Raw genomic sequence first — 24,781 nt, forward strand, 5'->3', positions numbered from 1 at the left:
CACACACACACACACACACACACACACACACACACACACACACACACACACACACACACACACACACACACACACACACACACACACACACACCTCTGGAGAGACGCAGGGGTTACAGCCGGGGTGAGGGCCATTAGTTCGGGGTTAGGGGGTCAGAGGGGGGGGGCACCAGGGGCAGCTGATGCTGTAACTCTCGGGGAGGAAACACAAAGCCATAACTGTCTCTGCCAACAACTGCCACCTGGCAGCGGCGCAGCCCCCTTCTCCCAGAACAACACCACCGTGTGACCCCGCGCTCAACGGCCGGCGCAGCACCTGCTGCCGGCCGTCCCAGCAGAGGATGGCAAAGAAAGAACAATGCCAGCTCCAGCCCCGTGCAACTGTCACTCTCAATCTCTTCAGCAGAGGAGCAGAGGGGGGGGGGACACGCATTACATCGTCCTGTCCGCAGAGCTCCACTACGGATTTCACAGATATCTCATTGCAAAGTAGTGCAGCAGGAAGTGGAGTTTAAAGACAGTGATAAGGACTTCTCCGGTCTCGGTGTTGGTCAGTGTTGCCAGGTCCGCGGTTTTCCCGCGGAATCGGGCTACTTTTGAAGTGTTGCCGCGGGTTGAATTTTGTGTCCGCTGGTTCGGGTAGACCTATTTTGCATGCAAATTACATGAATATCTTTAAATAAAAATCCATATTGTAAATGAAATAATTTATCTATACCCAAATCCTACCAAACTGACTCCAGATCAGCACGTACACGCCGACACATCCGCGCACACAGGACTCTCACTAGCACCCCCCCGTCCCCCCGTCGACAACGCTCGCCGTGGGTCACTTTCCTATCTCAGGTGGGCATCATGAAGGAGTTATGCTTAGGGCACCAACATGGTTAGCAGCGGTACTGGACATGGACTTTAAAAGCAGTGTATATGGTTTGGCACGGGCATATTTTGAGTTCTGATATTGGGCTGGTTTTGATTGGCCATTGGGCTGGTTTTGTCACACAGACCTGGCAACCCTGGTGTTGGTGGTCAGACTTTAAAGTCACAGCAGACATGAAGACCTCCCTGCATTGAGGGCCAGAACACAAACTAAATCATCTCCTTTCACAATAATGTGTCATTTATTCATTTTTTGACCATAAAAATAAGAACAATGCCGTAACTTGCTTAATGACAGACAATACATAGCGTGTGATAATCAAACATGTGTTCAGTTCATCTGTCGAACAGTGCATCTGCGGTTGGGAGCCGAGATATCGACAGTTTTTTTTCTTCCTCCGACACATCTGGTGGGTCTCGTGATATTTCAAATTGAAGCTTTTGTTTTATGTGACAGACGGTTTCCTGCAGAGACACCGCTTTGAAGCGAGTCTGACAAACAACACCGGTGTTTGATTTCAAAGTGTCAACGAAAGCTCTCGCGGAGTTGAACGTGAAAATCATTTGGAAATGGAAGCCGACGGACACGTCGTCAGGCACTGCTTCTTCAGCTCGGCGGAAGGAGACGAACTGCAACTCGTTGAACACGGCCTTCATTTGTAACCGTTGCATCCCTAACACGCACTCATTTACTAAATGCAAGAGTTGGCTAAAAGGATTTTTAGAAATGCTCAAGTAATCGTTCCCAAATGCCTCATCCTCCACCTCATCAAATCTTAGAGGACCATAAAGTTAAACATATTTCGAGGGGAAACCACTCAAATCACTCTTCAGGGACAAAAACAACTGCTGAACACAACGTATTCAACAGGCTTTGAAATCAGGAGTGCAAAAAAAACAAAAAAACCTGTTGGTGGATTATTGGATTATTAAATCACACATTTCATTTATTTACACTACACACATACACACACATTTCATTTCATTTTCATTTACACTACACACATACACATACTTTGCACACTGTCTATATTTAATATTTAATTTAATTTGAGTCATTAGTATTGTATTGTGTATGCATATATGTTGTATATATATATATATATATATATATTATTTTATATTTTACTTTGTATACATCTATATCTTTCATCCCTGTTTTTTATATTTTATATATAATTTTTTTTTTTATTCTCGTGTGTTTAGTTTATTGGTGCTGCTACTGCTACGACAAATTTCCCCTTGGGGATTAATAAAGTATTTATCTATCTATCTATCTATCTCTCTATCTAAAATCACAACCTGACGTAGAAGACATAGTCGAAGTTGTTAGAAGTCAGGACTTCAGAGCAGCAGCCGCGCAGTGTGGAGCAGCGACGCTGTAGGACTGGTTATGCTAGTCGACCCCCCCCCCCCCCCCACGAGAGAATATAGAGGACACGATCTCCACGGTTGTTCGTGGCAGCTGCAGCCGAGATGTGCTCAGACTTGACGTAGGCGGAGGTCAGAGAGAGACGGTGTGCAGCAGCACGGGGGACGTGACAGGTGCACACCGACACACGCGGTCGTGCAATCGCATTCGCAACCTCGCTCGTCCTCGGCCTCCCACCGCCCCCACAGTGGCTGTCTCTCCATCCCTCTCTCTCTCTCTCTCTCTCTCTTTTTGGAGCTGCCCGTGATCCCCTGGTTGGTTGCTCAACACCCGCTCAGATCACTGAAGGCTTCCATCTTAACCTCTTCCCCGACAGGACACGCCCATCTTTTTCTTTTACTACACGACCGCTGGAATTTTCCACTTCCACTCTAAAATAGTGAGCAAAAAGGTAATCCCTCCTCCTCCTCCTCCTCCTCCTCCTCCTCCTCCTCAATAATCCACCAACAGGTTTTTTGTTTTTTTGCACTTCTGATTTCAAAGCCTGTTGAATACGTTGTGTTCAGCAGTTGTTTTTGTCCCTGAAGAGTGATTTGAGTGGTCTCCTCCTCCTCCTCCTCCTCCTCCTCCTCCTCCTCCTCCTCCTCCCTCTCTCCTGAACCTTTTTTCCACCCATATTCTCTCCCCTCCTCCCTTCTCATAACATTGAGGTAATCCTAAATTGCTAACATACTGCCCGGCCATGACTGAAAACATTCCTAACATCTCAGTGAGGGGGCTGACAGTGAAGGCCTGCTCAGTCATCATTACCCAAGACACACACACACACACACACACACCTTTTTGCACAACTTTTTTTTTTATACCTCAAAGGTAAGAAAAAAAAGACACACGTCTCTCTCTGGCACTAAAACCGCGCTTTTTAAAATTATTACCCAAAATGCTTTGCAGTCGGGACTGCTGCAGGGCTAAGAGAGGTAGGTGTGGGTGTGTGTGTGTGTGTGTGTGTGTGTGTGTGTGTTCGTGCTTTGGATTTGAAATGCCTGTCAAAAACCCAGAGGAACAACATGTCAGTACAACGCCAAAGCAAAAACAAGACGGACAACATTATTGACACACTTAGATCTTGTGGAGATACTTCCTCTGATCTTCGGTTGTTAAACGATTTAATTTTACGGGGCCCGATTGCCTCTGAGCCGCAACTATTTGTTGGATTTTGGACACAATGTGTTAATTACTTTCTGAAAGAATACGAGCGGAAAATCAAAGGAATCGGAGGTTTGACATTTGCATGCAAGTTTGTTTTTCTCACAGAGATTTGTTACATCACTGTGCCAAGCGTATACATAATGCAAAGATATCAAACTGTTACTCTGATATCTGATCATATTCAGGAGCGCCGATGTTAGCCGGCTTTCTCAATAACATGTGCCATTATTCAGAATAAGTCCAAGTCAGGAGGTGGTGCTAATCCCTTTATTTCATGATGCCAATTAATCTGGACCCACTTGGTACTTTGTTAAATGAGCAACGTTAACATTTTCACTTTGTTTGATGTTTTATATTAGCTCTGTTGAGACAATAATTTGGAGATAAACCGTTAATGTTGGAAAGACATAATCCTAAAAAGACAAACATAACAGACTCTTGATCCTTGTCGTGATATATTGGCGAGAGGACGAGCACAAGTATAAATAAAATCACTAAAGCGAACCGAAGGCATCGAGAGGTTGAGACCTCGTTTGGTTTGAAGCTATAGTTCAGAACTATTGTAAAAGTAACTTTCTGTCATTTTTATCTTGAAAGTACACGATACTTGAAAAATTAAGAAAAAAAACATATTTCTGAATGAGAATGTTGGCAATGACCTCCTTGTTTTCACGCGGTGGACAGCAGATGGAAGCGGCTAATACTTCATACGTCTTCCCTCCACTTCCTGTGAGTGTCGTTCGTGTTCTGGAGTGATTATTAACATGTGTGACTGATCAAAATGAAGTGTTTCTTTGAACTCTTCGTCACCCCTGAGCCACACGTACATGACTGGCAACGCTTCTGGGAAGCATAGGCAGCTTTGAAGAGCAAAGAAAAACACATGTACAGAGAGTCATGCAATGGTCATTTGCGAGAAAAAAAAGTGTCTCATCAAATGAAGAAAAAAGATTACAATAAAAGAAAAAAAACTGGTGGAAATAGTGGAATTCCCAGTGGGAGGGATGACTTGCCTTCCTTTTGGAGGCCACTGGTAGTCTGAGACTGCAAGGTAGACAGTATTACAGCGTAATCGTTAACATTCCCCCGAGCTCACGTCAGGGCAGCTTCTAGATGTCTGAGGTAATCACCTTGTGGGACGACGTCTTCTGGGGCATGCCTTGGCCCTGTGAGCAGAACCTCAGATGACTTATGGTAAATGGAGAGGGTGTTTAGTGCTCTCGGGAAAAAAAAGAAAAAGCAGGCAGGCCTCTAAAGGGGGTCCTGGCAGTTTGTTGCAAAAGGGGGCAGGTTTGAGCACGGCCGGCCTCTTTGTTGACATTCTCATGGCAAATGTATGGAGCCGGATGGGGGGGGGGGGGGGGGCACAACACCGTACTGCTAAACAGGCCAGGAGGGTTATTTCGGTCAATTGAGAGATGCCTAAAGTGAAGGGCTTTAAAGGGCCGCACACCAATTAGAAGCACGTCGTGAACTGGTCGTTCTGGAAATGATGGAGTAAGTTAACGAAGACCCTTTTTAAGCACGTCCCTCAAGACTGGAATGAACATTTGCTTGGTTTAATCATATTAAATGAAAAGTTATTAGACTTTACTGAATCATGTCAGAAATGCTTCCTGTAAACAGGCTGAACAGGACATTATTAGTTTAGTCAGTTTAAAAAAAAATTCTAGATCGATCCGTCAATTCATTTGACAATAAATCCTATTTTAGTCTACAAAATGTTTGAAAAATGTGAAAAATGCATGCCTATCCTTGAGCCCAAGGGAATATCTTAAAATGCCGTGTTTCGTCTAACCCGGTAACAGTGATCGAAAACAAAGAAAAGCACCGAATCAGCATTTTTCCCCCCGAGAAGCTAGAATCAGCAGATGTTTGGCATTTCTGTTTGATAAAAGACGTGAATAATAACTGGGTGGGAGAAAGTTGTCGATTCATTTTGCGTTAAACTAATCCTTCAATCGTTTTCTGGTCTCCTCAAACACTACCGCTCCTGGTATATCTCAGGTATGTGCTCGACCTTGAATATTTAAATCTGCCTGACGAACGAGTGGATGAGATTCAATCTCGGGGGGGGGGGGGGGGGTGAATCACTCCAAAAGAATTTCATCTGACGTGAAGAGCAGAAGAAAGAAAAAAAACAGCCAAATCCAAAAAAAAAGAAAAAAAGAAAAGTGATTTAAAAACCAACACTACTGCTTCTAAAAACACAGCGCGGCTGAGACTCTGGTGGCAATGATTGATGTTTTTTTGTGGTCGCTCTGAAGATGGAATCAATTGCAAGTTGACTTGGTGGACAATAATTAAAGGGAAGGAAAGTCTTACAAAAGCATGGCTTGAGGGATGTTGAATTACGATCGGGAAAATAACACAATCTCACAAAAACCAAAAAAGAGGTTTGTTGAGGACAACAAGTAAAGAAAAAAGGCAGCACAAGTCCCATCAATCACCCGCTGGGCACCGTCCCCAGCTTCAGACGCTGAATCGAATTACGCGAGCGTGTTCCGTCCCAACAATAGGAGTGGGATCAAAATAATGAAAGACAAACACGCTCAATACCGACACCTGGATGTCGGTGATTCGACCGGAGACCGTGCCAACTTATCCATCTGGAGTTTTTCGGGGCATTAAAGGCTCAACACCTGCAATTTAATGAACGAGCTGCAGGAAACAAGCCAAAACGATTCTGAAACCACATGGATGTTTAAAATCTTCAACATGCCAATGCAATGTTTTTGTTCCTGTTTTTCTACCACGCTGTGCTAATTATTGCCAATTTAACAGAGCCGAGCGGCATCAAACGCAGCAAACCAGCGCCAACCGGTCACCTACAGGCAAAAAAATATATAAACCAAAAAAAAACAACACGCTCTGCCAGCGATACCGGTTTGTGGGGGAACATTACGCCCGGCGATAAAACACAAAGAGCCGGGTTTGCGACTAAAAAGGCCGTAAAACAGTGAGCGTTAAAAGCCCGGCCTGTAAAGGACAACACTGGAGAGGAAAAAAGACAGGTGTAAATCAGACGGAGAGCAGCGGAGATGCTCTCAGGACCGCAATAACCAGCTCTGAGAGCGCTGGTGCGACTGGAAGAACCAGCCCCCTGGGTCACAACTCAACAGGTACAGACTTGTTAACGAGAGCTCCGAGTGGAAAGAAAACATTCACCTCCGTGTCAAAGCTAGGACAATGAGCAAGAAGAGGAGGGAAAGTATTATTCTCCTTTATTTTCAAGGCGCTGGGAAGTTTCGGTTTTTATTCCAGCCACAACTATCGGAGGAATGCGCGGCGTTCTCGTTTTTCCATCCGTCACGCGACTCATTTCCATTTAGATGTTCTTTCGCGTTTTATATATTTATTGTATTCCAATTTATACGTCTTTTTATGATTACAACGTCTTTCCGTCCTTTGATGGAGCCTCCCGGCGAAAGCCTTTCACACGATTGTAACCAGCGCTGATTGCAAACATCTGGGATCTGGAATTCAGTGCACTCACCATACATCTTCCCCTCATCCGACAGGATGATTTTCCTCCTGCCGCAGGGAGGGTAGATGGCGAGCGCCTCCTGGAAGCTCTGCTCGATGTCCGGGCTCCACACGCCCTCGGCGTCCCCGTCAATGGCCTTGTCCTCGTTTTCCCCGTCCAGCCCATCTTCTGGGCTACCGTTGGCGCTCCACTCGTTGGACGCAATGGTGGCGGCTCCCCCTGGGCCCGACCCCGAGCCCCAAAATCAAAGGATCGGTGGGACACCTGTGAAATAGAGATGCATCAAGTTGCTCGGCTGTTTTTTTTCCATTTCATATTGATTTGAATTATGTGGGAAATGTTCATCATAATTATACACTCCACCCAACGGTGTAAAACCTTTTGAAAGACAGGTCGGTCAGCCCTCTACGCCCAGTTCAAAACATGTTTTTAATTATCATCATAATCAATGACACACATCAACAATGATTGCAGTCAAAACCACAATATAGAAGATTTTTTCGAGAGAGAGCGGTGAAGGAATAAGTCCTAAAAGCCAGAAATGAAGAAGGATTTTTGGACTAACACGAGATTTTAAAGTTTTGTTATACGACATAATCGTTAAATAACCCCCCTCGTGAATTTTGACCAAAAGTCCCATTGGCCTTTTTTTTTGCTAACTTCTGGTATCGACCTAATAAAACGTCTTCCCTGCGCCGAGCTGCAGAAGTCCATTGTAGTCTCAGTCAGGGATCACAGCCAGTCATCATCAAGTAATAATCCCAGAGGGTGAGCAGGGGATTATTATACAGATACTTACGAAAGAAATCAAAAAAAAAATGTTTTATGATAAAGACAAAAAATCTCATGTATTAAAAAATATATATTTAATTTGAATTTGTATTATTTTTGCATCGTACTGAAGTAAAGAAACAACAGACTGTAGCATTATGGAGAATCAGAGTATTTAACAAAGCTGTGAACTCATATTCAGTCCAACACACACTCTGCTGGTCATGTAAAAATACTCGCGGGGATCAATACTCGCATCAATTCTGTATTGATTTGCAGCCGCCAATAGTCCCCAACAAGTGTTCTCTTAACTGCTGTTTGAGAACCGTTTTCTAAAAACTACAGTGCCCTGCTTTTCTAGGAAATGACTTAATCTTATTTAAGAATGAAACTCTAGATGTGTGACCCATTTTTAAGGATTTATGTCTCGAGTCGTACTTAACGGGCTCCGGCCCGAGTGCCAGAGACAGAAAAGTCAGACGGTTGTGGGAGACCTATTGACGCGTTGTTGGTTTTGGTCCGTTCACGTCATGTGTTGCCAATAATGATGCAATCACCCACTTTATAATGTAATATATCATGTAAAAAAAGCATGCTGTGTTCAACCATAATTTCATTATTTCAATAAAAGACATTTCTCTAATTAAACTAAAATATGTGCAGCTTTGCAGTACCACACAATAAATAGTATTTCTGGACAGAGACATTATCTATTGTAGAAGTGCGGTCTGTGTGACGCCGTCTGGTAAACAAATCCATTACTATGAAGAAAATTTTCTGTCTCACAACATTTAAAACTAATTCATTAGATGGATCATACGGTCTAATTACAAGCCACCATGTGTCTTATCGACATATTATGTGTGGAGCAACTCGGACGGCACATGATGGGTCGTGAAAAAGCTTCATTGGAGGTATTATTGATTGAGCAAGTTTCATGAATCTTGGGAAGCTGTTCTCAGGCGACATCCACTGCTGCTTCGCCTTCGCCACACTCGACTGGAAAAACCAGAAAACGGCTTTCTTATCATTTCCTTGTTTTACTTTTATGATTCAACGCCGCCAAGAACATTTCTCCTGGATGCCAACCGGAGCGATGACATACAAGACCGTATATGTCGTTGACTAAATACATTTTGTCCCAACTTAAATAACACCTTCCACATTGTGTGAACTTAATTCCCGCTCAGTTTCTCTACCGTTTCAACAGCTGTGGCCAGAGGCGGGATGTTTGTCGGGTTGCCCGTCCATCATGTCCTCTCTGGTGAACGCGGTGGCTCAAGAACACCCGGAGCAAATTGCTCGGGATGAACTCGTTCGATTTTGGAGGTCAAAGGTCACCGTGACCTCACAAAACACATGTCTTTGTCAAATCCAGAGGGCAACCTCCAGTTCTGCAGAAGTGATTTGAACTCGCATTCTCTCCGGCAATCGGGGGGGACGAGTCCTGTGGTTGCGAATAGACGTCCGATTGTATAGAAGTCCATGAGAAGAGAACGTACCACTTGACTTATTACCTCGAGAAACATTGTGAACAAGCGCTGGTTTCAAGTCTTCTCCAAGACAGCACCATGTTCATTTGGTCAATTATCCTAATTTATAGTCAACTGGAGCATAGAGCGTATGCTACCTTGCGATTGCCCCCCAAAAAACGAGATGGCGACGGCTAAAATGCTGAACTCCAAGCTTCAAAACCGCTGTCCACAAGCCGATGTGTGGCGTCGCCATGACTACGTTAACTTCTCATATGCAGTCTCTGGTCATATGGTGTCGGAGGGGATACAATGATGGCATTTTGGACGGGCACGGATGTAAACTGCAGCGTGACTGGTCGGCAGACGCATCACAAACACGAGGCGATAATTGCACTTTCCTTATAAATATACTGACAGTGAATTATTTGTGTGGCTCCAAAGAAGGCCCAGAGCTGAATTCATGTAAAGCATAATGAGACCGGGAGAAGGAATGCCATTCATCTATAGGTCACTACTTTGGCTTTCTTTGACATTTTGCAGTCGTGAAATTTTTATGAATAAACAATGCTAACTGTAATTACCACGATACGATTCCTCGGTTTAATTTCACTGAACTGGCCAAATGAATTCAAGATATTCCATAAAACGAGGTTGAAAAGACCTCACTAATCAGCGCTGGCCTCAAAGAATTTTTGCGGTCTGGGAACTGTGTCCCAGTGTGGTCGGCTTATGGCTGACTGCAGGAAAAGATCTTAAGTATTTCTCAAGCTGCCTTTTCACCATCGTATTGTTCCTGAAAGGGAAGTCTATGAGGTAACCACGATCCTCCCAGGATGATCGTGTGTCTGCTTTCTGCAGATGCTAACAAAAATAAAGTACAACGGATAAATACAGAGTTATATTATACTTCCATTTAGCGTTTTTATGATTGAATGATTTGTTACATAATCCTTTTTCAGCTGTTTTTCCTCAGTCTGGGCCGTATTTGACCTCGTTTACGAGGTTTTGCACCGTCAGGTCAAATGTTACCCGTACGGTTATTGTGGGATACAAAAATCAAGTTTATGTCTTGAAATGTGATTTTAACTTTATTTGTAAAAAACAATAATATAATATACAAAATATTATAATAATATAATTATATTAATTATAGAAAATAATATAATATATAATAATATGAAAAATAATATAATAATATAATATAATAATATCAAGCATTGGTCTCAAGGCCACATACGTCTGTATAATTCTTCATTATATAAGCTCTGCAGCGAAGAAGTCGTTTTACTTTATCGAGATATACTTGTGGCGATAGCCTCGATATCGCGCACAGCCTCCACTTCTTGGTTGTTGGCGTTGGAGGATTATTATTAACGCTTCCTTTCTCTTCCCATCGTCATGAAACAGGAATAAAAAAAGATCAAAGGCGAGCATATCATATTCTACAACGTGAAATTTATGGACGTCACTGAACTCAAACGAGAGTTTGACAGCCGTCCACAAGTCAAGCTGCTAATTTTAGCCGAGAGGGTCTTGGTTATGGCGGACCCTTTGCAACAGGGTCATGGTGTTAGAACTCAGCACTGAAACTGAGCACTCATCGGCGGCTCAATTGATCCATATCAGTCCTCACGGACCCCACGGCTGGGTCGCTCCCAACATACGCCGAGCGGTAGGGTCAGTTGAATCATTATCTGCACTAGGGTAGACAATTAAATCATTTTTCATCTTTGCCCAGATTTTTTTTATTTAAAAAGGGATTCACAGTCACACAATTGTATTTGACCCCTCGATTTGATTTCATGGGGAAAACCGTGGGAGCAATTCTGCCTTTTGCCCCAAATTATTTATTAAACTGACTTTTGATACTGGCACCCCAAGAGACAAGAACAAAAATCATAGAAAATGTGAGTAAATCAATCAAAATTGAATCAGGGCTGCAACAATTAGTAAATTGTCGATAAAAAATATAAGTTGGTTATTTTTCAAGAATAGAAAAGGCAAAGATTCTCTTGTTCCTGCTTATTCTTTTCTGACATTACAGTAAACTCAATATTGTGTTTTTTTGTTGCAAAGTGTTGCAACTAACAATTGTTTTCATTTACCATAATTTTCTGAATCATCAACAAAAAAGAAAGAAAACCCGGTTCTCATTTCCAACAGCGCAAGGTGACGGAAAAAAAAAAAAAAAAAGATATTCACTTTCTTTTCATGGACGACAAAGAAGAGAATTACACATTGACATTTGCGAAGCAGCACATATTAGTAAAATTGACTTGAAAAATTATAATTGAATTATCAAATAATTTTTGTGTGGGTCGCCTTTGACTCTTTATATCAAGGCCCGGAGATACATGTGCCTAAATAGCCACATCACCATTTAAAACAATACAATTGGTTCATTATGTTAACTTCCATTCTCCGGCTGCCAGCAAACCACTTGTGGCTACAAATTAAAAACTGAAACATCTTTAGGCACAAAGAGCCATGATCATCAACACCAGACTAACCCTTAAACACACACTTCCTTCTCAGCCTTCAGAGCAACAGATGCCCTTTGTGTGGCCGGGTGTAAAAAATTTATTTCAGGCAGCCCAAAGTATTTTATTAATGAATGCACAGGTGCTGTGGGCGCAACAAATCAACGACTGGTGGCACAGTGAAGGAGTGAAGGAGGGGGGGGGGGCACTCCATTGTTTATCTCCAATTATAGCACAGAAAACACTGCAAGGCTCCTCGGGCACTGCGAGCGAGTGTGTTTTCGGTGCGACGCTGCGACCCAGACGACCTCCAACGGGGCTCCGGGAGCCCGTTGGAGTGAGGTGCTGCGGAAAAGAAGAGAGGCTCTTCACCGAGAGAGAGAGAGAGAGGGGGGGGGGGGGGGGGGCTGAATTCCAGACATGTCCTTATTAAGAAAAGGGCTGCGAGTGCCTCACTGTTTCTCCTCCTGCCTCCCTTGTGTCAACCCGACGCCCTCCCTCCCCTCCCTCCTCTGCCACCCCCTCCTCCTCCTCCTCCTCCTCCTCCAACCCCCCCCCCCCCCCCCGACCCAGAGCTCAGAACGTCTCTACCCAAATAAGGACAGGAGACCAGGGGATGCGTGTGTGGGAGGAGTGGGTTGGGAGGGTGGGTTGGTTGGTTGGTCGGTTTGAGAGCAGAGAGGTGGGGGCGGGAGGGTGTATGAGGGGTGGGGGGTGGGGGGGGTTGTCCAATTTAGGCGTCCACTTTGGGGTCTGGAAAACAGTGGGATTGTTCCAGCTGGAATGCAACATCAGCAGTGAACACGCTCAGAGCTCAGACGAGAGGCATTGTCAGCGAGGAGGCCGGCTTTTTTTCTTCTTCAATACATCCTCTCGCGGAGTCACAGGATTTAAAATCTGGACGATAGTCGCGATAGAAACGCGAAATAAATAAAAATTACAAAGACAGTTTTATGGACTCCAATGCAACAGCGTGTTTGACTCGAGACGGAGGCCGTTGGGGATTCACTTCTTAAAAAGAAGAGCTGTTGTAATCAACATGTTATACATATATATATACACACATATATACAGATACTGTATTGTCACTTTGAGACACGTTTTGTGTGTAACAGAATAAAAAAAAGACTCACTGCAGATACACACAGTCAATCCGTCTCATTTTCAAGCTTTTCAAATGAAGGTTTTCCTGCTTTTCTCCTTATTGATATTTTGATAATACATATCTATCTTCAAGGTTTTGGGGTTGATGGTGGAATAAATAAAAAAAGGACACTGATGACACCAATTAGTGTTCAGAACTTGTTTTCACTGTTTTCATACAAACCCAAAATTAGATTAATCAAGACGATAATCTCCAGATTAATGGATAATGAAATTGATTGTTGGCTGCAGGCCTCGTTTCCCAGATGGGAGGGTGCACTGAAGGCATCTCCATTGACTGACACGCTGTTCCTGCATTCTACCCAAAAATCCGGGGACACACCTCCCCTCCCAGAGAGCGGGAGGGGAGGTGCCGCCGCCGCCGCCGACCTACGCGCCTCGCGCGTTTCAAACGCCGCCATTCGTGCACCACGGTCCTTCTCCCCGTTTCTCCCAGCCCCGAGCGGAGCGATCACGTTGCAATCCTTCTCAGCTATCGGCTTATCCGAGAGTTTATTGGCACCGCACTCAGTTCCTCCCCCTTTATTTTTTTTTAAATTTCTCATCCTAGTGCAATAAAATGTCCCAATGAATTCCAGTAATTCTATTGGACGGCATTACCTAAACCAGGAAAGGGGATTCCATCGCAGGCATTTGTTAAAAAGGTGCCACAGAGCGGAGGAAATCCCTCGCACGCGCCTACAAACGGAGGTCGCGTGTGTTTTCCGGTAGCGGCTCGTGGACGGCGAGGCATTCAGGAGGCGACGCCATGACGCTTATTCAGAGAGAGGCGATTTCTTTTCTTTTTTTCCTTCACGTTGCCACATTTTTATTCCTCTATTTTTATCCTCCTGCTGAACAATGAGATCATCTCGCTGCTCTCTGATGAACCGGCCAGATGGGCTTCTGCTCCAGCCGTGGAATTCAAAGGCTACAGTGGGGCAAGACCGTCAGTCAAAAACCACTCGGTCACATCTCGTCATTTTTAAAAGGGCCCGATGGCAACATCGCTTTTATCCAGTCGTCTGCTGAGAAGGAAAGATTTGTCTTAAAACCAAACAGGATGGATCGCATTTATATTTTCGGAGACTAAACATCCCAGTAGGCGAGCCAGCAGTACGAGAAACGGCAGACTGTGCACAGTATTAGACAAAAGTTTAGTGTTTCTGTTCCTCATAGCGACTCCTTCTCATGAGAAAACAACAGTATTGTATTTTAATGATGTCTAACAGAACCGCCTGCATGAAGAAGAAAAAAACGACCTTTTTGATGTTACTCGTTAAAGAACTGCTGTAAATACCAAAAAGGCGAGTCAACAAACACAAAAAAAAGCATCAAATGACAACGATTAAACGGGCCCAGCGTTAATGTTCATGCACGTGGTCCATCGGGCCGAGGATGAGCACGGAGGCCCGTTTGGTGTTAAAACAGAAAACGGACACAAAGCCGCTAGGGAGCTAACGTCGCTCGCGTCTCCAGTGGCGTTAAATTATTTCGAGTGCGCGAACTGTGAAGTCTCGTTCTGAAGTCTCGTTCTGAAGTCTCGTTCTGAAGTCTTGCTCTGAAGTCTCGCTCTAAAGTCTTATTCTAAAGTCTCGCTCTGAAGTCTTATTCTGAAGTCTCGCTCTGGAGTCTCGCTCTGAAGTCTCGCTCTAAAGTCTTATTCTGAAGTCTCGCTCTGAAGTCTTATTCTGAAGTCTCGCTCTGAAGTCTTATTCTAAAGTCTCGCTCTGAAGTCTCGTTCTGAAGTCTTATTCTAAAGTCTCGCTCTGAAGTCTTATTCTGAAGTCTCGTTCTGAAGTCTCGCTCGGAGAAGTCTCGCTTTGAAGTCTTATTCTGAAGTCTCGCTCTGAAGTCTTATTCTGAAGTCTCGTTCTGAAGTCTTATTCTGAAGTCTCGTTCTGAAGTCTTATTCTAAAGTCTCGTTCTGAAGTCTTATTCTAAAGTCTCGTTCTGAAGTCTTATTCTAAAGTCTCGCTCTGAAGTATTATTCTGAAGTCTCGTTCTGAAGTCTTATTCTAAAGTCTCGCTCTGAAGTCTTATTCTAAAGTCTCGCTCTGAAGTCTTATTCTGAAGTCTCGTTCTGAAGTCTCGCTCGGAGAAGTCTCGCTCTGAAGTCTTATTCTGAAGTCTTGTTCTGAAGTCTCGCTCGGAGAAGTCTCGCTCTGAAGTCTTATTCGGAAGCTAAAGCTAAACCTTTTTTCCTTCCGTTTTGGTCTCTTAAATATCGGCCTCCTTAGCTGCTAAATACTCCGTCATGTCGCTAACTTAATTAAAGCTACCATTCGGTGCCGAGCGTGTCGTGTGCAGAGAGTTTATCGGAGGTCTTTGCTGCAAAACAACGCTGACGAGAGGATTACAAGTGAAACTAAACCAGTTGCGTGCCGGTCGTAGAACCGAAACAATGAGCTCAAAGACGTTCAAATGCTCTGCAAGGCTTCGGCCGTAATCCTCCCGAGGGTTCGTCACTACACTCACAAATGCTGATTATAGCAGATTGAAGAACTAAAAAGGATTTTTTAGAAACAAAACATGTTCCGTGACTCGTTTTGGCAAAATGTTCATGTTGTTTTTTCCGGTATCACGGTCAAACGGATCAGCCTCGCTCTCTCTCTGCGTTACCGTGACACCAGTGTATCGACTCATGTCGCAGATTGTTAACAGATTCCCTTCAAATCTGTCTCTCCCACTGTCGGGCCATCAAGCCGGCTCGTGTTGGCCTCTCCGTCACACGCCTCCCGGCACGGCGTGTGTACCTCCGTCTGCCGGTTAACCGATAACCCCCCCCCACCCACACACACACCCACACACACACACACACGCCCCCTGCTTAGCTGGGAGTTAAACACACCTCCACCAAACTTCACATTTTATAGACACCGACAGATCCACAGTCTGAAACTCCTCCACGCCGTCTCAGGTTGAGGGGTGCTCACAGATGTCATGGAGAGACCCTCCTCCCCCCCCCCCCCCACACACACACTCTCTCTCACACACACACACGACGACAGCCACGCAAACACACTCTTGACAGGGGAAACAACAGGACTTGGTGGCAGAGGGAGCAGCTGCTCTCTGGGGTCAGATTACAGATAAAGAAAACATTTAGGGTCCAGGCCAGGAAAGCTGCACTGCGACTGAGAACTGGAGACGCTGCCTTATTCCTGCCGACACACACACACACACACACACACACACACACACACACACACACACACACACACACACACACACACACACACACACACACACACACACACACACACACACACACACACACACACACACACACACACACACACACACACACACAAGCATTTACAGCCGAAATCGCACATCGCTTTTCTTAACCCTTGTGTTGCCTTCGGGTCATTTTGACCCGATTCAATATTTAACCCTCCTGTCGCCTTCGGGTCAATTTGACCCGATTCAATGTTTAATGTCGGTGTTCTTTCGGTAGTCAACAAACAAACATAAAGTACCTCACACTTAAACTTGGAAAACAATATTAATTCTAATAATTTTCTGGAGATTTTAATAGCTGGGGTCATATTGACCTCAAGGGTAAAATATGTTAGTAAATATAAAGGTAACAGGAGGGTTAAACATTGAATCGGGTCATATTGACCCGAAGGCGACAGGAGGGTGAAACATTGAATCGGGTCAAATTGACCCGAAGGCAACACAAGGGTTAAGAAAGAAAAAATGAGAAAGGCGATGAGCTGGCCCGAGTGTCTGCTCAAAGTGCCTTCTTCAGACTCATGAAAGCACAGGCCCAATCTCCCCCCCCCACCACCACCACCACCACCAAAAAAAAGAAAATCTCCACCCTCCCCTTTCCCTCCCGTGTCTGTGTTTGGCCCTAATAAATTCTCTCCAGCTCCTCCAATAACTTCCTCCTACTTCCTATCTGGCACGGCACTCAGGAAACAATCAGAGCCGAGAGTGAGAGGAGGGCCGGACGGCCAACAGCTCACACGGCAAGACGGCAGAAAGAGAGGCAGAGGGAAAAGTTGAGACAGAAAGACAGAGACACACACACAACGCGCCACATGCTCCCCTTGTCAAGTCAAACATTTGCAGTTTGGTACCAGCTGCATGCCCGAGAAAAAACAAGAACGTAAGAAAAACAAGAACGAGGAAGCGTGAAAAGCGATCCGAGATGGAAAGAGACCGATTTTGGGGTTTTTACGCAATACGAAACTCCCCGCAACTGATTTTTTTTCATTTATTGATTTCCCCGTGATCAAATCTCACCGGCCTGGAAACAGGCTAGCTCACTCTGAGGTAAGGAGAGGTTACTGGTTTTCTAAATGAGTCACTGATGAGTGGGTACCACGCGTCGAGCCGGAGCGTGAACACAAGGCCCGATTCATTCATTCATTGTTCTGTGTGAACGCTGCTGCCCATGTGGTCCACCTTGGATTGTCACAGTTTCAGAGAGTTAAGCCTAAATCCAGTTGAGGAGGGGAAAGACTGACATAAAACGGTTGAAGTGCGCCAGAATGCTTCTCTCCGTTTCTTTTTTTTCTCTTCTTTTTTTCTTAAAGCCTGAATCAGCGTTTTAAAATCGGAAATTTTCCAGAGAAAGCAGCGGAGAGGAGCCATTCTAGCCCGAATTGGTCATCTTGTGGTCGGGGGAGCGGTTTGAAGCCATAATCTGTGAAACCTTTAAGACATGCAGAACTTTTGCAGCAGAATGCGCCCGCCAGTAACTCATCCAGCCGTATAAACCGTGGAACGAGGCATTAAAAGCAGCCGCGGCTTTGATCAGGGACGTTTGCTGGGGACTTTCACGAGGGAACATTAAGATGTGATGATTAGATATTCTGCACCAGAGAGAGGAAACGTGTCGTGCTGTTGCACATTTAATGGAAGTTCATGCACTCGTAAAGGCCCGATCGCAAACTCACTCGGACACCTGTGTGGTTTTATACGAGGAGCCCGACAGATAGCTGTGGGCTGCAGAGGGAGATCATCCCCCATCCCAAATCACTCTGAACTAAAGGATTAAAGGGGTTTCACACGAGTGCCCTTGGGTCACCGGAGCTCCAGTACCACTAAAACACACACACACACACACACACTATCTATCTATCTATCTATCTATCTATAATGGAGGCTGGAGGAGCCGCACAGACATGAGAACATTTTGTGTGGAACATGACTTCGAGCCGTCGGTCGCCAGAGAAAGAACAACTACAACTTGGGGACAACCGATACAAAGACCACACTGTTCTAGGCCCCCCCCCCCCGCCCCGAACGGTCCGAATAGGAGGCCAGAAAGCTTATCTGTTAAAACCCTCATGGTTTGGAGGATATGTCAACATGTGCAGCGCATTAACGTGAATACAATGTTGATCAATTGTGGAGAGAGTGAAGTAACCGGGAAGTCTGTTTAAAGATAAACTTGGCCGGTACTCGAGCGTGCAGCATTTGGGTCGTATCCCTGGAATAAATAGCTCGGAGCACAACTTTAACCCAACCCGCTGCTAGTTAGCGTCCGGCTGCATATTGTCCTCCAGATTGCCGTGAATGCCCGTCTGCAAGCTGAGAGCTGCCGGCTTTTCCTCTGAGGCCCTCTGTGTGCTCTCGCCACGCAGACATACAGTGGTATTTGTTCGGATCCGGGGTTGACAGAGGGGCGAGTGTCCACCATTTGGACGAGCACTTCTGGGGACGGTGCTAAAAAATAAAAAAAAGCGGCCGACGTCTGCACAAATGGGGAAAAAAGCTCATTAGCCGGCCCGCTGTGGGTTTAACACAAACGGGTGAAGCCGCTTGCTGACAAACGGTCAACAGACCCTGCAGCCGAGCAAACACTCCCGCGGGGCAGAGGAGGGATGCACCTTGGCTGGAACCGGCAGAGCGCCACGTACGATTTAGAAAAATTTCTCCTCCGCAGATTGTGAATAAACTTTTGAGAGGAGAAAAAAAAAAGCTTCGACAAAAGAGGATAACGTATTCATTTTGATCCGCCCCCTCGTGAAGAAAAGCACATGCTCATTAACTCTTCCTTTCCGACAAGAAACGGCCCCGAGGAACACAGCTGGGGAGTAAAGGAGAGAAAACTGCCACTTTAAGGGGATATTACCCCCCCGAGTAATCTAATTGACCTCCGTGACACGAGCGAAGCTGTAAAACTTTCCCTTCGAATTTAACTCTCACACGGCGTTCACGCTAAATGGAACATAAAAGTGCGTTCAAGGAGACACAGAGAAGCAGAGAGCGAGAGGCAGAGAGAGAGAGAGAGAGACCACATTGTACATTGGGAGGCCTGATGCATTCATGCTGCATGAAAACAATGAAGGGGAATCTGTCTGAGCGGCAGAATGCTTAATCCTCTCCAGATTTACCCATCAGCATCGAAATCTATTATTAGGCGTCTTGGCGTCATTTTCCAAAGACACATTGTTCGGTGGTTCTGGTTGGTTGTTTGGTCTCAGAACATCATTTCCACATGGTGATAGAAAGCATAGCTCTAAACGGTGGATGCTGCCCGTCGACTGTGGCCTAACACGACGGGATGACTGTGTGTGTGACTACTGGACTCTGTAAAAGCGACTTCGGGATGTCGGCATGCCTTGAGAAGCGCTATATAAAATAAATGATTATTATTATTATTATTAACAGGAACAGGAGAACCTCCAAAGCGATAACTGATCATCCTCTTTATTTGTGTCGCAACAAGAGATCGTATCTCCGGACTCGTATTTAGACTCACGGCCGTGAGGAAAAAATATGCTGCGATTCCCGTACAAAGTAGGTGAAAATATATATATTTTTTTAATTGAGCGAAAAGATGACACTGTATAAGTCTAAAGGAATGTTGCTGCAGTAAAAGAAGGCAGTCGGAGGCCGCCAGCAGAGAAGCGTTAACAGGTTATTCTGCTCGCTGTGACGAACCTGACAGACGGCATTCTGTTATGTCAAACCACTTGACTGTCTGACTTCATAAACTACCATGTTACTTCCTATTTTTATAATAACCAAAACAATTGGCTTGGTCAAAATTTTTTTTCTTTCTTCTTTTTTAGGGGGGGTGGGGGGGTAAATCTACCCAAGCCTGAACTAACCACACAGACTCAGAGCAGGTGTAGCCAGAGGTGGCGCTCATATCATTATACAATTTGCTTGCATACATCCATGAATCTCAAATCCTCACCTCTGAGTTATGTACTTAGTTTGGACTTTGCAGAGAATCACCGTTCGCTCTGTTTGTCGGCATGAAAGAAAAACAAAAGAAAGAAAAGATAAGATAGATAGTAAAAAAAACTCACGATAGTATTATATACCTCATTATCTATGCAAGGGACTACATGTCCTCGGGAAGCCCTCAAATATTTGTATATCACGTTAAATGTTTCGAGTCCGTCACATATTTCTCACAGCTTCAGAATGTCTTCTAAATTGATAAAAGTATGATTTTTTGGATGTTTTTTGTGATCAGCTAATAAACTAACAGGGGTTAGGTATGTCTTATAATTGACATAATGATGTAACAGATATGTCCCTTGTGGGTATGCAGACGTGAAGTCAGAGGTCTACACGCTTGGCATCACTTCATATTTGTCATTTGCTCGTGTATTTGTAAATCTGCTGATAATCTGTTCACAGAGTTATGAGTCCAACAATAACCTAAAACTATGGATAATTTTAAAAAAAATCGGTCTTTGAAAGAGATGGAAATGGTGAAAATGCTAAATGTATTCATGAAATCAAAATCTCATCAAAAAATAAAAGAGAAAAAACATTGGTGAAAACAGATTATTTCAGTAGATGTGTTGTTGTTGTTGTTGTTGTTGTTGTTGTTGTTACATACATGTGTGTGCTGTGTGTACAGGAGCACACATCCAGAACGTGTCTTACCTTCGGGACGCAGAGGTCCAGACCAGACTGGAGTTGTGTATTCCTCCAAATTGGTTGTTGTTGTTGTTGTTGTTGTTGTGTGTGTGTCTCTCTCTCTCTCTCTGTTCCTGCTGGTGGAAGCGATGGATTCCTCTGGAGGAACGAGAGGCTGGAAGTGTCGAGGGATCCAGGTGAACTGAGCGAGACAGAAAGCAAACATATCGGCTCCACATCTCTGCTGTCAAAAAGGTTCGCTTCGCGTTTCGTTTCCGAACGTGTCTGTGCGCGAGCGCGTCAACGGTGGAAATATGAACGTACAGAGGCTGTCAAAGATATCCATGCACAGCGGGAAAGTCAAACACAATAGGCTTTCGATCTGCGAATGTGTCCTTCCCTCCCAACGAAAGGGAGCTCCGCGGAAAAATGTAAAAAATGACAATGATCTGAAAACTTCAGCGAGACGAGCGGCGTGAAAAAAACTCACCCAGAGAAAAGGGCTCCAAACACAGAGAGAGAGAGAGAGAGAGGGAACATTAGTGGAGAGAGAACTTACCTTTTCTTTCTTTTTTTAAATATAATATAATGTGGCAGTCACCTTCTTCTTCTCAGTGAGAGCAGCTGGTCAGTTTAGTTAGTTTCTTTTAATTTGCCGCCTTGCTTTTGTCCCGTAATATTTCTCAGAGGTTTGACAGTATAAGTGGAATGTTAAGTATGACTTTGGTATGAAATCAACGCACTACACTGGAAAACGAAGGGGGAGGGAGAAAAAAAGAGGGGAAAAAAGAAACTAGACTCGCGAGGAGGAGCCACTGGTGCGCGTCAATCAACAGGCTTCGCTCCAGGCTCCGCCCACTAGCACTCTGCAGCCCGAGCTGCAGCTTCCTGCCCTGGAATCAGCCTCTCCACACACACACACACACACACACAGCACCGGCCTGTAGAGCCCTGAAACTAAAGGAACCAACCGAAGTACGACCGGTTTTTAATTACTTTAATTAAGTGTACACGTTTGTAGCGGCGGAAGAAGTACTCTGATCTTTTATTTCAGTAAAAGTGTGTATATGTACTACAAGTAAAAAGTCCTGCATTCAGAACTTCACTTAAGTGCTAAGATATGTATGAGTACATATATTTAATGTTGCAGCTGGTAAGAGTGGGGCTTGTCTTAACACATGTATATAATGCTGTTGAATCTATAAATAATACACCATAACTAATTTGTTAATTATATTTTGGATTACTAATCAGAATCTATTAAATAAATAAATATATCATATATATATGTATATATATATATACATATATATGTGTGTTTTTTCTTTTTTATATATATATATTTATTTTAGGGCTGTCAATCGATTAAAAAAATGTAACTAATTAATCGTACATTTTGAAATTCATTCTTTTTTTTTTCTTTCTTCTTTTTAAAGACAAAACTTCACACAGAGCTGTGTTTTCAAAGAGGCTCCTACCTATAAAGTACCTGCGAGGTATTTAATATTGTGGATGATAAATTGTTTCTTCAGTGAAACATCCAGATTAGTAAAAATATATATATATATTTGAGACCCCATTGGTCCTGTCATCTTTAACATTGAACAGCAGCAGAACCAGTGGCCTTGGTAACTGACTGACATTCAAATATGTCACGTTCACCCTCTGGAGGCTGGGGGCATTTTCTCGATTTTACAAAAAAATATATATTCACCTTTTAAAGGCATTTGCATATGACACATACCCCCGTGTTCTACATCAAACATTCCAGAACAATCTCAGCTCTATTCAATGAGGCTCAGTTGTCCTCGCGCCGTGTTCTCTGTCTTCTCTGACTGACAGGCTGCTATAGAGCCTCACCTGTGAGGTGGGAGGTCCTTTGTGATTTACTGAGTGTTCATTGGTTGTTTTTTTCGCAAAATGTTGACAGACAAACGGATTGACAAATCATGGTGAAGGGTTTCGTGTGACAAGTTCTTTCCGCGCCGCGTCACCCGACACATCACCCGACACGCCGCCCCCCCCCTGTCTCTGTGGGTCGGAGGAAGGAGCGGAGGAGGAAACCCGACTGATTCATCCAGGAGTTTAAACTGATTTCTACTCCGTATTTTCGCAGAGAAAAAATTGTTCTAGAAACGGAAACAGTGTCAAATCGCACTGCCGCGGCTTGACACTCAGAGGAGTGAAAAAACTTCAACGAACACCGGAAGTAAACAAAGTTGCGTTAATTGCGTTAAAATATTTTAGTGCGTTAACGCGGCCAAATTAATCGCATAGATTAACGCGTTAACGCTGACAGCCCTAATTTATTTATTTATAAAATAAAAAAGTGTATATATGGTCTAAAGCAGCATTCATTTGGAGTATAATTATCTTAAAAGTGTACCTAAGGACAGTGGTTGAGTAAATGTACTTTGTTAATGATGTTCAGGATATCTTCAAATGAACATTCACATCTAACATATTTTTATTTGATGGAATAGTTCAGCAATAAAACTACATTCATTGTAAACATCATATCGCTTCAATAAGTGCTGAAACAAGCAGATAACGAATATAAACGCGACTATCACAGTGAAATAAAAGGGTCACGATGTTGAGGTTATCTGGGGCGTAGATATTAATTAGTTTGTATAATTTAATTTCAAAATAAAAAAGTTGGTGCTGTGCTGCGAGTCAAATCTCAGAAGCATCATTGACTGGTGACTCACCTTTGATAATGAGGTGCATTGAAATGACAGGTATTTTATTCAAGGGAACATTTCACACACTCGAATGTATCATGAGACCATTGTTCCTCAAATCTATTCTCCAGCACTGTGTACATATGACTCAATAATAAATTCACTGTGGGATTATTACATCGAATAAACATGAAAGACACTGGATATATTGTAAGTTAATTTGTAGAGGGGAAATCTTTCACGACTGAGAATGTGAACAAAATAAACTGAGAACCTTGAACACACCCTGCAACATCTCCTTCTGTTGGTCAACAGCATGGTTGCAACTTTTTAAACAGTCGGCCATGTATACCCATCACCACAGAGGCTGAAAGCAGAGCTTCTGTACGTGCAGATGGTGTGAACATGACTCACTCATTCCAGAAGATGAACTCGGTGGATTAGTGTTGATAACTGTATCCTTGGCAGTTGTTTAGCCGGAATGCACGATACAGAAAAACACAATGTGTGTGTGGGGGGGGGGGGGGGGGGGGAAAGAAAAAACTCACCTTGCAGCATCTGTCCAGAAGAACCGCCAGCTTCGGGCTTCGTTTTAATCTGCGAGTTTGAACAATTGCCTGAGCAGGTTCAGGCAGAATACACACCTCTCGCTCGCTCAAAAAACAGGTTTTACCTCTTGAGTGAAGCGCCGCTCTCAACACGTCAGACAACGACAGCAGAACAAGGTGGGTGTCTTTCGAAACCTGCAACTGGAAGAAGTCTTTCTGATTATCTGCCAGCTCACGGAGGAAGATACAGCACTGTCATAAAACATATTGTAAAGCTGTTCCACTAAAACCTCATTCAGGATTTAGGCCTATGGGTGATTTTCTCCGAATAGAGAGAGAGAGAGAGGGAGAGAGAGAGTATGGAGTGCAGCTATAAGGTCTCTGGCTGAATTCAAACTATGGATGTTGTGGTATGCGTCTCAACCGGTTGGCTGCTGCAGCCCAAGATCCCTTAATTACCAGTTGCGTCAGCAACGGTAGTATTGCTTTATTGTGAGCCTGAGTGAGTCATTACGGCAAAATGTGGTCCCGGAGACACCGACTGAGGAACCTGCTGAGGAGGCGTTGAGTACTTTGCCGGGTGTTTTCCTTTCCGTCTGTCGTCAGATAGTCACCGCTATCGCATCGCAACCTGTGCAAGATGCAAACGTGACACTTCACAGGTGCAGAGTGGAGATCAAAATGAAGGATATGTGGAAATGTGTGTGTGGTCCAAGGAAGGGTGACGGAAGTAGGGAAGGGGCCCCTGATTCTGGATCTGGTGTGATGCCCATCCTGAAATGGTCTCTAGTTTCTATTATTGTAATATTTAAACATTTTTGTAACACTTACTAAGTGCAACAAGAACAAGTTGACAGAACATGTATTCATTAAATCAATGGTGACTTCAAGG

The 24,781-nt window shown here is 44.1% G+C and overlaps 1 protein-coding gene across 3 annotated transcripts in view; it reads right to left on the reverse strand.

The window, feature by feature from the left end:
* Positions 1-21,186, reverse strand: part of LOC130208346 (transcriptional enhancer factor TEF-5-like) — a 43,084-nt gene extending 21,898 nt beyond the window's left edge. The window contains exon 1 of one of the 3 annotated variants that reach the window (XM_056437412.1): positions 20,685-21,186. In XM_056437412.1, the coding sequence (XP_056293387.1) occupies positions 20,685-20,883 (199 nt within the window). In that variant the 5' untranslated portion in view covers positions 20,884-21,186. The remainder of the gene's footprint in view (positions 1-20,684) is intronic. The other 2 variants (XM_056437414.1, XM_056437413.1) reach the window with 2 other exon arrangements.
* Positions 21,187-24,781: the final 3,595 nt, after the last annotated feature.

Source organism: Pseudoliparis swirei, chromosome 18 (assembly GCF_029220125.1).
Source record: "Pseudoliparis swirei isolate HS2019 ecotype Mariana Trench chromosome 18, NWPU_hadal_v1, whole genome shotgun sequence".
Lineage (NCBI taxonomy): Eukaryota > Metazoa > Chordata > Actinopteri > Perciformes > Liparidae > Pseudoliparis > Pseudoliparis swirei.